Consider the following 16,896-nt stretch of genomic DNA (forward strand, 5'->3'; position numbering starts at 1 on the left):
ATTGAAAATATGATCTTTTTTAGTATTGTTAAAAATAGTGATTTCTCATCTTAAGATGAGAAGAACGTTCTCTCATCCTTTACTTTTCATTAATTTTCACTAATTTTGCTTCACATGTGCAGGGCTTAAAATTACATTCCTTTATTTATTCAACAAATATCAAATTTATTAAAATAATTATATATTTTAAAATAAATAAATAATTAAATTATATGAGTTTAGAAAATAAATCAATAACTATAGAAAAATAATTAAAAACATGTTTTGAAACCAAGTCAAAAACGGGTCAAGTCGGATTTGACCCACTTCAGAAACCAAGTGAGACCCACTTCAGAAACCAAGTTAGGTCAGATCTGACCTGGTTCTAAACTAGTTCAAAAAATTCAAACCATGTCAAACCTGACTTGGATCAAATTAAAGCAGATCGGGTCAAAATACTTGATCTATAAAAATCAAGTTGGGTCGAGTCGGCACAAAAACCTAATCCGACCTGACCCATGCACACCCCTATTAGTCTCCCCCTCTTTACTTTGGACACATTCAATGATTCTATATTGTATCTAATTATAATGTATGCTCCATTTTATATTAAGTTGGGAGTACAAACAATGCACGAAAATTTCGTCACCGATCTTTACGCTGAAATTTAATTTTTTATTAAAAAATGATACCATAACAAATCATCAACTCTCATAAAAATTGAGGGGAAAAGGTCTGTATCATTTTAAAGGATATAAAGTTGTGTCATTTTAAGTAAGAGAAAAAGATAAATCATGGGAGGGAGAGTGGAGGGAAAAAGTTCTATAAATGTGGATCTAACCTCTTTATAAGAGTGAAAAGATGTAAGGTATGTCATTTAAAATGACACACATTTTTCCTAAATTTATGCAACAGTAAACTAAATACCATGTTTTTTTAAAAAAATTGTTAAAATATTAAGCAAATAGTATTTTTTATCATATTGTCATACCTCCAGATTTGCTATCAATCATAACAAACTTGATTGGCCACGTAGCACGTTTCCATTAGCGTATTAAGTTTGCTATCAGTCATAGCAAACTTATTCAGTCAGTTTTTTCTTGTAAAGTGTGCACGTGCCACGAAATCATAGCCGACAAAATTCGCTATAACTAATAGCGAAGTTGATATGTTAATAGGAACATGTCATGTGACACGACTAAATTCGCTATAATTGATAGCGAATTTGAACACGTGATAATATAATAAAAAATATTATTCACGTGACATTTAAAAAAAATGTATCATTTAGGTCATTGTTCAAAAATTCATGTTATTGGATAATATAAATAATTTTATATCTCTGTTATTTTAATTTATTTATTTTTTTTACAACTGCTCACTTCTCAGTGTCAATTTACGAACAATACCCCCAGCAAGTATGTGTGGCAGTTATGTTTGAGTTATTAAAAATTGATTACTATTACTATTATAACTACACATGTCACAGGACATTGCTAACGTCAATGGTGCACCACAATGGCGTTGCAGACAGGCAATTTTCTATTATTTTATAGGATTTATTTTTTCTGCAGTTAATGTAGATAAGTTATTTGCAGTAAGCCCAATATGATATCGTTTTAGAGTAGAAATCATGATATTTTTATAATTTTAATTTATTTCAGGGTTATTATAGTATTTATAATTACAATTTTTTAATATTTCAATCTCAAAACGACGTCATTTTAAAAATAAATAAAGATAAATTATCTATAGTAACTCCAGAAATATTTTTTTTATTTTATATAAAAGAAAAAGCTCACATTCTCCTTTTATTTGGAGGTTTCTTTCAAATGCAATGAGTATTTTTCTTTTATTTTACTTTAATATATGGAATTTACATCTATCATGTCACATGACATCAAAAAATTTCCTACACACACAACATTTTGTGGGGCCCGCACTTTTTAAAGCAAAAATAAAAATAATAAAAATTAAGACACGGAAAACGAATCTCTATAACATTACACAATCACTTTTCCTACCATAACTCTTATAAAACCCTTAATATATATCTTTAAACTTTTACTTTTCTTTTTTTTATAGGGAGAAAGAAAGAGGTTAGAGATGCCTTTCTCTGTCTGTTTATTTTTTTGGAATTTTACCCCCGTTAATTTCATAATTTTCTATAAACTAATTTACAATTCGGGGCTTTCCCAATTATAGTAATGATAAGATCAAATATATATTTTGACTCCACTTGCTCAATTTTTATACATCAACTGAGCTATCATCATTTAATTTTCACTGTCTGTTTATAAACACACATGACCACCTGTGAGAACATTTGCTTCTCTCCATGGCACAATAGAAAGAAAGAGATTGAATTTACAGTATTTGTATTTAAACAGAGAAATAATCGAATGTCGCACACCAATGTTAAAAAACTCGACTCGGCCAAGATTAGGGGACATGGGATTAACAGAAGATCATGGGTCACTTTGCTGATCCAATTTTATACATTATCAATAATTGTCACAACTATAAAACCTTATCAATAATTATCTTTTTCAAAATTTAAAATTTTGTCCTCTTCTTAAAAATGCAGCTAAATTATACACTGCATTCAATATTTATTGATTGCAGGTCAGTTGTTTTTTTATGAAAAGTAGTTTGAAAGAAGAAATACTATCAAAGGAAAAACGCAAAGTTTTTTTTTAGTATTTGAAAGTTTAAGTGGAGTTAGATGTTAATATTTCATTAGGAAAAGAATAGATTTTCCAAAAAAAAATTGAGAATTTTTTCGATAAATTACAGATTGTATTAATTATCAATGAAGACGTCGCACCATCAACGAAATCCTAATATCAATTAGTGAGATTCAAAGTATGTATAGTTAATTAATTTTTGGGAAAAATATCTATCATTTTAAAGGATATAAACTTACATCATTTTAGATCCTAACCGTTGATTTCCTTCCATCAATGGTTATAATCTATTGGGTCAAACTTAATGGGCCAAATTTATTATTAATTAATTAATAATTTTGATCCAATAAATTCTAACTGTTGATGAACGAAAATCAACGGTTAAGATCTAAAATGATATAAACTTATATCCTTTAAAATGAAAGATATTATTTACTTAATTTTTATATAAAAATAAAATAACTTGATGGCATAAAGTAAATGTGAATTGTTTTCCAGGCAAACCGCTACCAAGAAACAGTTTAGTTTTTCTTTTTTCTCTCTCTCTTTCCAGGCAAATCGTGGTTGAGTTATGCTGCATCACTAGCATCATAATCCTATGATTCCTATCCTACTAATGTTAATTTGTATTTTTTTTTTAAATAACTTTGAAGAGGGAAAATCGCCTTACTCTAAGGTTAGGGCATGACATAAAATTCAAAAACGTTTGTTATAATACTTACTCAAAAATGAAACTCAAGATATTTTTTTTTTGGATATTGAAACTCAAGATATTTGAATCTATACAGTTTGATCTTATAAATTGGATTAGCCCTCGTTGACATTTGTGAATTTTGTTTTAAAAAAATAAAATAAGGGAATCACGTGACATTATGAATATTGGTTTCGTGGGAGCACATCTTCAGTGCTGCTGTAGTATGTACTCATTTACTAAAAATAGAAAATGATGATGGTTTTGAAAAAATAACCATACAAAAAAGAATAAGATAATAAAAAAATATATTATATTTTTTAAATTGAGTAAATGATGCACCGAGTCTTCAGTACTATTGTAGTCCTGAAGATATTTCCATTCCGTGGGGCTTAGGCCCCTCTGCTTTACCAAAAAAAAAAATAGTAAAAAATGGTATTGCATTGATATGCATCCTCTCTATATTTATTGATATTTTTTTTATAACTTTTTTTTGACATCTATTCCTATACGTTAAGTTAGGCTATATTTTCATGAGAATAATTTAACTTATTAGTCTACTATCTTTAAAAAAAGACATATATTTTTGTTTTTTTTATACATTGTTTTTGTTCCTTTTTATTTTAAATTTAAATCCACGTTTTTTAAAATTAATTATGTATATCTTTTATTTATTTTTTGTTTCGATTTATATTTTTTATATTATTCTTGCAATCAATTATGCAAATATATTTTGCAATTTTAATTTTAATTTTTGTACATTATTTGAATTTAAAAATATCTGAATTGAACGAAAGTATTTAATATTAAATTATTCAATTTTTATAAGATTGTGGTTTTAGTGCTTTCCTGGATGTACTACCTTATTACTTATTAGGGGAGCAAATTCCCGTCCATCCGATGCACCTATGTCTTGTTCAAAAGAACAAAATTTTTCGGACATACAAAAAAAATAGAAATGCAAGAAAGGAGTAGAATGAAATTTTTTTTTTTCCCAAAATTGGAAGAAAGGAGTATCAACGTGGGTAGTTCATTGTACCAAAATTTTGCTCCTTATTAGGAGAATTTGTATTGGGTATTTTATTTTATTTTATTTTTGGTAAGCGTATTGGGTATTTTATTAATGAGTTAAATGATAAATCACATAAATAAATTTAATGATATATTTTAACCAAAATTTTTAAGACATCATGTTTATGAATATTTTTACTTATATAATTATTGCTTAGTTCATTTAAAATTAATGTAAAATTTTACCCGCATTTAAATTCCTAAACCAGAGGTGAAACTTAAAATCCATCCTAATAATTAACTTCTCTAAATATGAGCAAATATTTAGTGAACCCGGCTCATGTAGGCCGCATAAGGAGAAAGAGAAAGAGACCATGCAATTAATTTTCTTCCAAATATTGAAAAGGACAATTTGATAAGAACTATATGTACCTTTGAATTGTTAGGTTATTTGACCATTTTACTATTTTTTATCTTAAAAATTATCACTTTATTTCTGTCCTAAAATTATATATCAATTTGTCCTTATTTGATCAATATACTCGAGTATATGGTTATATATCCGACATGACCTAAATACTCGATTATTTTCTGTTCCTGGGCATGTACTCGAGTATATATCAAAAAAATTTCAAATTTTCTCCAAAATAATTCCAATGCGTAGGTCTCAAAAAATTATATAGAAACAAAAAAAAAACACCCGATTCGAATACCGAGTCAAAAGTTATGGCCTTCAGAAGTTTTATTCAAAAAAATTACAATTTTGTAATGTCAATAGGTTTTGTGATACCCACAAAGCTCCTCCTCAGGTTACTCATAATATTAGACTCGGCTCTGGTGACATGAGGAAGAGCTTTGTAGGCATCACAAAATTTATTGGCATTACAAAATTTTAGAAATTTTTAAATAAAACTTCGAAAGATCATAACTTTTGATTCGAGTGTTCGAATCAGATGCTTTTTTTATTACACATAACTTTTCAAGAGTTACGCGTTGGAAACGTTTCGAAGAAAAATTGAATTTTTTTTTACCATATACTTGAGTACATTCCCTGGAACAGAAAAAGCTTGAGTATCTGGGGTCATGTACTCGGATATATGTTCTTGAGACTTGATATATTTGACTATATTGATCGTTCAGCGGTCAAACAAGAACAAATTGATATATAATTTCAAGACTGGATAAAGTGATATTTTTGAAATAATAAAAAGGGAAAAATGATGAAATTGCCTTAATTGTTCAGCGTACTAGCTATTTCGTCCCCTTCATCTTTCGATGTTGACCAAATTAAGTGCATATATGATTAAGGTCGAACAAAGGTAATGTCATTGCCACATGTGTGATCAGAGACCGATTGTTTCTTACCTTTTTTTATTTTATTGTTTGAAAAAATCAACGAATACTATGGATATATTAATTAAGGAAAAAGTATTTCGTCACCGGAAATAATTGGAGATAAAGTTATTTTCAGTGAGCTCAAAACAATGTCATTTTGGGTTGTAAGATTAAAAAATTATAATAATAAAGACTAATATAACCCTGCAATATATGATAATTACAAAAATACCTTGATTTTCGCCACAAAATAACATCATTTTGAGTTCACTGGAGATAACTTATCTTCATTGACCGGAGAAATCCTTTATCCATTAATTAAAGAATGAAAATAGAAATTACTAAATGAAAAATATTTTGTGAATAAAAATATGTAATACTTTTTTTTAATAATTAAATATTAAATAATTCTTAATCAATAGCTTAATAAAAATACAGGTATGCAAGAGTTTTTTTTTTTTAAAGTTATATATTTACAAATTATCGTAAGTAGAAAATTTTGGTGACGACAATTTCGGCATTCAAGCTCACAACCAGAAGTAGAGCCGGCAAAACGGGTTCGGCTCGGCGGGCCAACCCGCCAAACGGGTCGGGACGGGCTGAGTTTTTCAACTTATCTCAAAAGCGGAGTGGACTTATTTTTTGACGGGTTGATGGCGGGCCGAGGCAGGTCAGTGTAGAATAGGCTCGGGCTAATGGGCCAACCCGCCCAACTCGCCCAACCCGTCAAACTGGGCGAGACGGGCTGAGTTTTTCAACCCACTTTCAAAAGCGAGACTGGGCAGACTGACTTATTTTTTGACGGAGTGGGATGGAGCGAGACGGGACGGGCCGCCTACTTTGCCACCTCTAAGCAGAAGCAGCGGTGTTAGGGGGAGGGGGGAGACAACTGCACGGTGGAAATTGATCCATGTACCAAAAACGTATAAAATATTACTAATATTTAATTATGTGAAGATCATTATGATTTTTATTAATACATATAAAAATGTATGTAACAGATTGACTTATGATCCTACCTTTAATATTTTTATTTTTATTTTTTGTTATTTTAAAAGGTTCTACAGTTCGATGCGGGCCACAGTGTCGACAGCTAATGATATGCAATAATTCAAAGAATGCCTCTCCTTTCCTTTCTTTTTTATTATTATGCTTCCCTTTTTTTAATATTTTTCTATATAATATATTATGTTGATGAGTTTTGCGTTGCAGATTCGGTTAATTTATTCCCCTTTCTAATTCTGGATGAGTTAGTGTTAAGTTGCAGAATATTCTTTCCATTTTTATATAGAGATGGCTTCTTAATTCTTATCTTGCCTGGGTTTCTGAGTAAAGGTATAACATAAAAGATGCAGAAAGCAGAAATGGGGAGGTCTTAAGCCATAAAGAAAAAGAAAGAACAAAACATAAGAGAGAGAGAGAGAGAGGAGGAAAGAGTTGCACACAGCCCATTTTTACTTTAGCTTTATAAAATATAAATATCTGCTTTGTGTATTTCTGTTCTGTACTTCTGTATGTATGTTATATAACATAAGAATATGAAAAACTTGGAGTATCATGCTTTGTTCTTTCTCTTTTCTTTTTTCTTTTTGGCTTTTGATTATTTAAAATTAATAAGTTAATCCAAACAGAATATCTTTCAACATTCAATTAGTTGTCACATGGCGCAGTGCCATTTATACCATAGGAGGTTTTCTTGCAAGACCTGCTATTATAGTGTTATTAAAGTGCAAATATCATAATTACTTTTTTCTTTCTTTCACAGAAGCTCATTGTTTCTTCTGGGAAATGATAAATACGAAATCAATGGCTTACCCAAAAATAAAAATAAAGCGAAATCAATGAACATTTTATGGGCAAACCATATATAAGGTGCTTGATTGGATTAGCAAAACTTTTTTCTTTGGAACAAGATGAGTAAAACATTTGGTTTATATTAATATCTGTGCCGTTTTTTATTTTTTTGTAGATACCTTTGCTAATTTTAAACCGACAAATACAGCTACTCGACAATAATTACAAAAAAGAAGAAGAAAGAAAACAGAGCGGTTTAACAGTATCAAATAAATTTTTGGCTAATTAATCAAAGAAGTAAATACAAAGAACTTTAGGATCATTTGTTCAGAGAAATGTTGCACATGTGATTACCATACATACCGGTGGGATGGTTGTGGAGTTAATAAGATTTTAATAAACCCATTGACAAATTATTATTAAGTGAATCAACTAATGCGCCCAAAAGTTAGTTGTCCATAATTAAAGCTTTGATTAAAAGTGTCAGGTTAATTATTGAGAAAAAGATACTTCGTTAAACTGAAACATAACCTTATAATACAATGATATTAAACCCGGACCGGTGATCGACCCGGTTAAGGTACTGGATCAATGGGTCACTGGTTCAATCGCATGAACCGGATATATATATAAATTTATATTTTATACTTAATTATATAATAAATATTTTAAATAGTACAAGTGAATTAAGAATCAAATGTAGTTTATAAAAACTATAATTTATATCTTCATAATAAGGGTTCAATTCCCACTAAAGGCTATTTTGAAATAATTCTATTAAATTATAATATATATATATATATATATATATTAAATGGTGCATATTAACTAACAAACAAACTCAGCCTAGTTGTAAGTTGTTGTTGGGCACTCTCATGAGACTCGAGTTCGAATCCCAGCGGCTGCAACTTTGAAAATATTTTTTCAAAAACTGGTTTAAGCTATAAAATCGGTCCACCGGGTCATCGGTTAATACCGGTTTACCGTGTCGAACGCTTGTCCGTTCAATCGCAAGAATTGGACCGGTTGATGGGCCGGTTTCTGGCCAACCGACCGGGTCGGTCCGGTTTTAACAACATGGCTAACAAATAAGATACTAATTCTAGTAAACTATGTTGCCCATCTATTCACATTTGTGTTGAAATTGTAAAGAAAATTACTGTTCCAAAATATCATTTTTAATGTGGTATTTTGGAATAACTGAGCAAGTGAAAAATGAGATAGACCAAAATGACCTCCCATCGTGTAAAGTCAGTTTGTACATATCTCGTGTTGTTTTAATTTATATCTATTATTTCATCAATATTTTATCTTCAACCAAATATAGACTCAAAAAATTTAACTTAATTTTTTCAATAATATTTTAATGTACCAAACAACTTTTTTTAACTTTTCTAACAGACTCATTTTCTATCATATTCATAGTAATTGTATTTTTTCGGTAAAAAAAAATTATATTCTACCAAATGTGCCAGCAAGAATATTTTCCCATTTTTGTAGCTATGCCTATCAGCGACTGTGTGTGCGTCTACGTGACCAATATCGCTACATTCAATTTAATTTTGTTTTTTTATTACTTCATTGAGAAAGTATCAAATATTTTAATTGAGTTCAGACAAAAGGAAAATTGACAGAAATTTATTATCGAAAAATGGAAACTGTGATCTGAATGAGTTAAATTTGCAACAGCGAGTGAATTTCAACGGATAAAGGATAACATGCATTATTTATAATTTCAAAAAAAAAAAAACGCTGTTCTTTCCACGTAATGATGGAACTTTTCAAAGAAATCATGACATGGATGAATTGCACATTAAGTTCAAAGAGTAAAGAATGGTTAGAGTCCTATTTTATTGCACAGAAAGTTCAAAGAGTAAAGAATGGTTAGAGACCTATTTTATTTTATTTTATTTATTTATCTATTTTGTCATACACAAGTTTTCCAGCTCTAGCCAAAGGGGGTTATTTTCCATTTCGCTTTTCACTGACACACATGTGTAGAAATTGTAGTGTGTGACGAGGAAATTTGGTGTGGGTTATTTTAATTCTTATATTATATTTAATGGAATTGCATTATTTTTCTTGAGAGGATCCATAAGGTAATTAATTAAATATTTATTGGTATCAGAGTTTGTACGGAGTGAGATAACTTCTTCTCAATTTGTTCCTCATGGAGGATAAATTTTCATGCTTCGGTTACAAGCATGGATTGTAGTCAGATAATGTCTTATCCTGATTATAGTATCAGTGAAATTGCCCCCACCATTCTTACAGGAGACATCAAAACTCACACCTCCAATTATAAGACATGTTATACTGTTTTATTAACCTCATTTTCTCACCTAGCCAAAATGAACCTTCCCTCACTCCAAATCCAAAAACATATTTATACACACTTTTTTTTTTTCAAGAAAAAAAAAAGGGAAAGAAAGAAATAGAAGGAACCTTAATGACTATGACGTCTCTCATGGGGCCTCGTTCTTATATTTAATTCAACTCCTTTTCTAGGCTGCCACTTCATTTTTCTGCCTTCATATAATCTCTTTCACTCTCTTATTCTCTCTATCTGATAAAGTCTGGTTCAGTGCCACTCTTGCTTACATATCCCTATAATTCAACAAGTATTCAATTAGTTGGAAAAGTTCGTCCCTCATTGTAGGTAGGTGGTGGGAGGGGGAGGTGAAGGAAACTATAATCTACAAATGGGAAGGCACTCTTGTTGTTACAAGCAGAAGCTTAGGAAGGGTCTTTGGTCACCTGAAGAGGATGAAAAACTTTTGAGGCATATAACGAAGTATGGTCATGGATGTTGGAGCTCAGTTCCTAAGCAAGCTGGTAATCCAACTCTGCTTCCTTTAATCTCCTTTAGCATCAAATCAAGGCAAGAAATTTTGTGTTCATTTCCTAGTCAATGTCGTTTATTGGCAGGTTTGCAGAGGTGTGGTAAGAGCTGCAGGCTTAGGTGGATCAACTACTTGAGGCCTGATTTAAAGAGAGGTACATTTTCACAAGAAGAGGAAAATCTTATCATTCAACTTCATGCAGTATTAGGGAATAGGTAAATCCAATCTTTCTTCTCATGATAAAATTCTTCCATTTTTCTTGGCCTGGTTAACTTCCCCCCCCCCCCCCCCCCCTTTTTTTTTTCTTGACATGCATATATTGTGCTTTCTCAGATGGTCTCAAATTGCAGCACAATTGCCAGGGAGGACTGACAATGAAATTAAGAATATGTGGAATTCTTGCTTAAAGAAGAAACTCAGGCAAAGAGGTATAGATCCTGTCACCCATAAACCACTGTCTGAGGTTGAGACTGGAGAGGAGGACAAAAACAGGAGCCAAGAGAAAGTACCCAATGAATTGAACCTCCTGAAATCAGAGAGCTCCAAGTCAGATACAGTTTCCTATGAGAAGTTACCATCTTCAATTTCCCCAAAAGCCTATGCAACCGAGATGGAAGGTTCTTCCAGCTCCAAGATTAACAGCAAAAATGACAGCAACTTGAGAACCACTTTTTCCAGTAAAGACTTGTTCCTTGACAGGTTTATGACTTCTCACCAAGAGAGCTACACCACTAATTGCCAACCCTCTAATTTGATGATGGGAAATTACCCCCTTCAGATGAGTTATGCATCCTCTGACACTCTCCCAAACAATTCAAACTCTAGTCTTTGGTTCAACCAAACTGGAAGGCCATTTGATATGAACTCTGAATTTAATTCCAACGTTATGTCCATTCTTCCAACTACAACTAGCTCATTTCTCCCTAGTTCCTTTTGCTACAAGCCATCCCTTGCTGTCCCCCCAGAAGATGTTTCTACATCCTCTTTTATGGTGAATGGATCACATTACTGGGAAGCCAGTGCCTCCAACAATAGCAATAGCAGCAATACTAGTAATGAGGCTCAAATTCATCTGATGGAAGGGCAGACAGAAGAAGCTAAGTGGTGTGAGTACCTTCACAACCCAATGTTAATGCTGGCAGCTGCACAAAATCAAGGTCATGAATCTTTATGCAACGAGATAAAGCCTGCCACGCATTTGGTACCTGATACTTTAGGGGCCATATATCCTCATTCCAAGCAGCAAGAACCGTCACAAATGGTCATTCAGAAGCTAACAGCAGCATTTGGACATATATAGCAGGCTTTGACATAAAGAAAGATTTTAGAGGTGCTCCAAGGGATTTATGTTCTTAGTACAGGTGTGTGCAACCACAGTTTTTGGTCTTGTATATAGGTCTTTCACTAAACATTCCTTTCACCTTCTTCTCCATTTTGGTAATATTGTGAGCCAAACCATTTGTCGTTACCTTCTCGGGTGTGGGTAGAATTGCAGAATAAAGATTGCTCTGATTGTTCTTTCTATACTCTTTCTTTCTTTGCTACACTGTAAGTGCATTACAGTCCTGCATTTCCATATCTATGCCATCACATATGTTTATTTTTGTGCACGGGAAGTTTCTCTCTTTTCTTTTTAAATGGCTGGGACATACATTATTTACTTTGCCTAAAAACAATTTTCCGAATCCCTTTCATCCGGTATGATCTTCTCTTACCACATTAATTTTCAGACTAATTAAAATGACACAAGACTTGTGCAGCCAACACTTTACACAATCCAAGATTCTAAGGATTGCCCATCATTTGCTTGACAGTAGAATGATTTGTCACTTCCACAAATAGCATTGACACTTTCCCATATCTAAACAAAGTTTTAATTTTACTTGTAGAACGAGGGGGTTGGTCTTTTTTCTGCCTTAATTTTTATGTGCAGGAGATAGCATTAAACCCATCTAAACAAAATTACATTGCCTACACATTTTTAAGTATGTATGAATAAGTGATACAATTATTTCTTTTGTGAGTTTGATATTTTTCATGTTATAAAAGATAATTTTATTTCCTACATATATAAAAGTGTATAGGAGCTATAATTTTTTTTTCTCTCTCTTCTTGTTATATTGCCCAACACATTTTTATATATGTGTAAAAGATAAAATTATCTCCTATATGAAAAACTTCAAACCTTAAAACTATAAGTGAATAATTTTCTTCACTCACCAAGGACAGGACCAAAGATTAAATTTAGAAAGCAAGAAAAAGATGCCCCTGGATAATCTTTGACATTTGCGAACATTTTGCTTGCTTTATTTAATTTTTTTAAGAGTCCGTTCTCCCTTTCACAAGTCATTGACGAACGAGAAGACTATAACATGATCATGTGCGTGTTAAGCAAAGTGGTACCGCTTGAGGCCACTAATGATGTGAAGGTTCCTCACTTACGGTCCGTACAACGAGATAAAGACCCCCAAGCTAATAAGCGCCATATACATATGCCCGTGTCTTGTAGCCCATTGAACACACTCGAAACATTATCTTAAATATGCCATTGCAAGGGAGAAACTTCCAAGTTCCAATTCCAAGAGGAGGTACAACTTAAAAGTCCGTGTTAGTTTCAGAAACTGCTTTATGGCTAGCCAGATCCTCACCACAGGTGGCAACATCAATATCAATATCTCTTTCGCTCTCTCACGTACGAATTCACCCTACTCCTATTCCTGCACATTGAGGGGTGTATTACATTAATTCATCAATCATGCTAAAGTTAATCTATCAGTTTATATGTAATTATTCCATTAAATTGTCACAATATATATGAGTAGTGTGAACATAATGTACTTCGACTTCGAGTATATTAAAATTCCCCTAAACCCTCTTTACTTGGGGTGCTGTTAAGAATACCCAGTTAGAATGTCGGAAAAAGGCAATAAACCTCACAGCAAACCCAAAACAGAGAATTTTACGAATGGCAGTGCAGTTTAAAACCTCGTTTTTACATTGACTTGAGCATTAAGTTTAAAAGTTAGAGCAAAAATGACCAGTGTGTTCAGTTGGGTGAGTTAGCATTTGTACACATATATATAGTCAGGATATATGAAAAACACTTTCCTAATGTGCTAAATAAAGATAATGCTCTCGAGTTCATAAGAGAGAAAATAATTTTGGGAGAGCTCCTCCTATTATGGATCCGATACCGCTTGAACATTAATTGAGTAATTGAATACGTGAATATAAAAAAATTAAAAAAAATGGGTACAGGATTCCTGCAGTGAGCACAGCTTCAGAATGACTTTAACCAGTATATTCAAGGTTGGACTTCCAAAGTAATAATGAAAACCATTTAGTCAGTCTAAGGGAAGAGTGTTTTCACTTTTAATTGATATAAACTTAAGTTTTTTTAAGAAAAATATAAATAAAAATAGGTATGGATTTTACTAAAAAAATAAAGATAAAAAAAAAAAAAAATTGTGAATCTCACCTTTTTATATTTATCACTCTATTAAAAATACCTAATTTTACGTCCTTTAAAACAATATACATTTTTTCCTTAGTTTAAAGGCAAATAAAGTACCTATGTAGTTGGTGAAATAGGAATGCCGTCATGATTACACGCTGGACTCAAAGATTATGGTATATATACATCAAGGCAATTTTATTTTTTTTGGAAATTTCATCAAGGCAATTTTTGTACTAATAAAAAGGCATGTGGCTACTAGTAATGAAACAGGACAAAGGCTGATTACTCTTTAAGCTTCCACCTTCCATCGTATGGGAAATCATTGAAGAAAAAAATTGGTAAGCTATGTGTGCCTTGTCTTCTCCGAACTGTTACCGTTGGGAGATATTAGTTTAGGGATTGATGATAAATAAGTGATAATTTCGTCTCCTCAACTTGTACGGAAGTATGTGAAATCTATTATTTTTCTTTTTATCTTTTTATCTCTTTTCTTAATGGGTCTCACCATTCTCAATGGTAATATTATTTCTTTATAGCAGGGAAAATATTACATCATTTGTTTTAGAGAATATACTTTCTTACGTTATATTAGATAATTTTTGTCTCATATACGTATGAAAAAAAAACCAACTAATGAGAAAAAAGAGAAATAAAACAAATCATCCATTTTTGTGTGTGCATGAAATAAAATGTTCATGAGACAAAATATATTTCATTTATTTTAAGGCACATATTTACATTTTTTGGATGACATTTCTAAATATTCTATGACTAAGAATGTTACTTTTCGAGTAAATTCAAAGACATATTCGATTAATAATAATATATTAAAATAAATTTTTTTAAGAAAAATTAAATGATTGTAGAAAATTAAACGTTGTCGGTGTAACTGTAAAGAGAACGAAAACCTCAAACTTTGCTTGGGTGGGAAATCGAAGCAGACCAGTTTGAAAATAGAGAGAGAGAAATCACGAAGCAATCCAATTTCGAGTAAAATTTTAGTGATCCAGCATCACCAATAAGTGAGTAATTCCTTTGAAAAATTTGAGATATAAATAAAAATATATATGAAAGAAAGAAGCAAAGTAAAAAAAAAAAATCACATTTTCACAGAAGGACCACGCAATTATTAGTGGTATCGTATCACTGAAATCTTTCTCCCCAGTTTTTTATCGACGTGCTGCAACTATCATTTGTGAATTTTGATGGATCAGTTCCACTGAATCTGGATCGATTTCGAAGGAGGCCCGAATTAGATGGACCAATAAACAATAACAAAGCCCTCAGCATCGAACAAAATTATTATAGCTCTTTTCATGGAAAAAAATATTTATCTTTTTAGATGATATAATTTTGTATCATTTTATATCGTAACCATTGATTTTCATCAATTAACGGTTAGAATTTATTGAATTTTATTATGAATTACCAATTAATTAATAAGTTTGACTCAATAAATCCTAACCGTTGATTGACAGAAATCAACGGTTAGGATCTAAAATGATAAAAAAGTTATATCTTTTAAAAGGAGAAACTTTTTTCCATATATATATATATATACAGAAAAAAATTTCTACAGTTAATGCAGATAAGTTATCCGCATTTACTTTCAAAACGACGTCGTTTTGGGATTGAAAAATTAAAAAATTATAATTATAAAGACTATAATAACTCTGAAACAAATTAAAATTATAAAAATACCATGATTTTTATCCCAAAACGACGTCGTATTGGGCTTACTGCAGATAAATTATCTGCAATAACGTAGAAAAAGCGAACCCATATATATATGTATATATATATATATATGTATATATATATATATATATATATATATATATAGTTGAGAAAATCATACTAATTAATTAAGGGAGAGATTATAGTTACTATCTTCTTTTCTTACTACTTGTTACTACCAAATCTTAACAGTTGATTTCTGTCAATCTAACGGTTATAATTTATTGGGTCACACTTATTAATTCGAATAAATTATAACCGTTAAATTGACGGAAATCAACGGTTAAGATTTGGTAGTAACAAGTAGTAAGAAAATAAGGTAGTAACTATAACCTCTCTCATTAATTAATTAATTATTAATTACATTTGTAGTCATACTAATTAATTAATTATTAATTATATTACAAATGACAACATTTGATTCTTGTCTATCAACGACTGAAATAGGGAGTAATAGTTTTAAATCTTACTCTGAAATCAAAATATCTCTTTTCGTATATATATATATATATATATATATATATATATATATATGCGTTCATTTTTTCTATAATGTAGATAAGTTATCTACATTGAGCCTAAAACGACATCGTTTTGGAGCGAAAATCAAGGTATTTTTGCAATTATAATTATTTTAGGGTTACAATAGTCTTTTTTATTATAATTTTTTAATGTTTGAATGCAAAATGATATCGTTTTAGGAGTAAATATAGATAACTTATCTACATTTATTGTAAAAACATTAAAACGTGTATATATATATATATATATATATATATAAAATTTTAAGTCACTTGGGATAATCTTATCTCCGGCCACTTCAAAACTACGTCTTTTAGGTGTTAGGAGAGTTAATGAAAGACATTTTGGTTATATAATAATTAAACAAACAAAAATACCAAAACATCATTCATTAATTCTCCTAACATCCAAAACGACGTAGTTTTGAGGTGGCCGGAGATAAGATTATCTCTAATGACTTGAAAAATATTTTTCTTATATATGGACAAGATTATTTGATGTTGGTGTCAAACTATGATTTTGATCTGGTTATTAATTATTGTGTGTGATTTTATAATTTTTTCACTTGATTTCATTTTATAATATTTAATTTGATTTTGATTCAATAACCATAAAAATAATTGTAAGAAAAAAGAGTTGTAACCTTCTTGAATTCTAACTTGGTAAAATGCATTTCATTTTTAAATACATAAAAAAGGTATAAAGCATGCGTTGTGTGGGATTAATATTATACTAAGGATTTTGATATCAAATGCTCATAAATATTGTTTAAAAAATTATAATTACTAAATTCATTTAATAATGTTTTTTTAATCAATAAATGCATAAAATAATCGTTAC

The 16,896-nt window shown here is 30.7% G+C and overlaps 1 protein-coding gene across 1 annotated transcript; it reads left to right on the top strand.

Annotated features, from left to right (window-relative positions):
- The first annotated feature begins 10,036 nt into the window (after positions 1-10,036).
- On the top strand, positions 10,037-11,810 carry LOC133309433 (transcription factor MYB61-like). The gene is made up of 3 exons (XM_061510200.1): positions 10,037-10,332; positions 10,426-10,555; positions 10,674-11,810. The coding sequence occupies exons 1-3, from the start codon at positions 10,200-10,202 to the stop codon at positions 11,638-11,640; spliced, it is 1,230 nt and encodes a 409-aa protein (XP_061366184.1). The 5' UTR covers positions 10,037-10,199; the 3' UTR covers positions 11,641-11,810.
- Positions 11,811-16,896: the final 5,086 nt, after the last annotated feature.

Source organism: Gastrolobium bilobum, unplaced genomic scaffold (genome assembly GCF_033153095.1).
Source record: "Gastrolobium bilobum isolate Gb01-03AN ecotype WA unplaced genomic scaffold, APGP_CSIRO_Gbil_v1 utg2122, whole genome shotgun sequence".
NCBI classification, from domain to species: Eukaryota; Viridiplantae; Streptophyta; class Magnoliopsida; order Fabales; family Fabaceae; genus Gastrolobium; species Gastrolobium bilobum.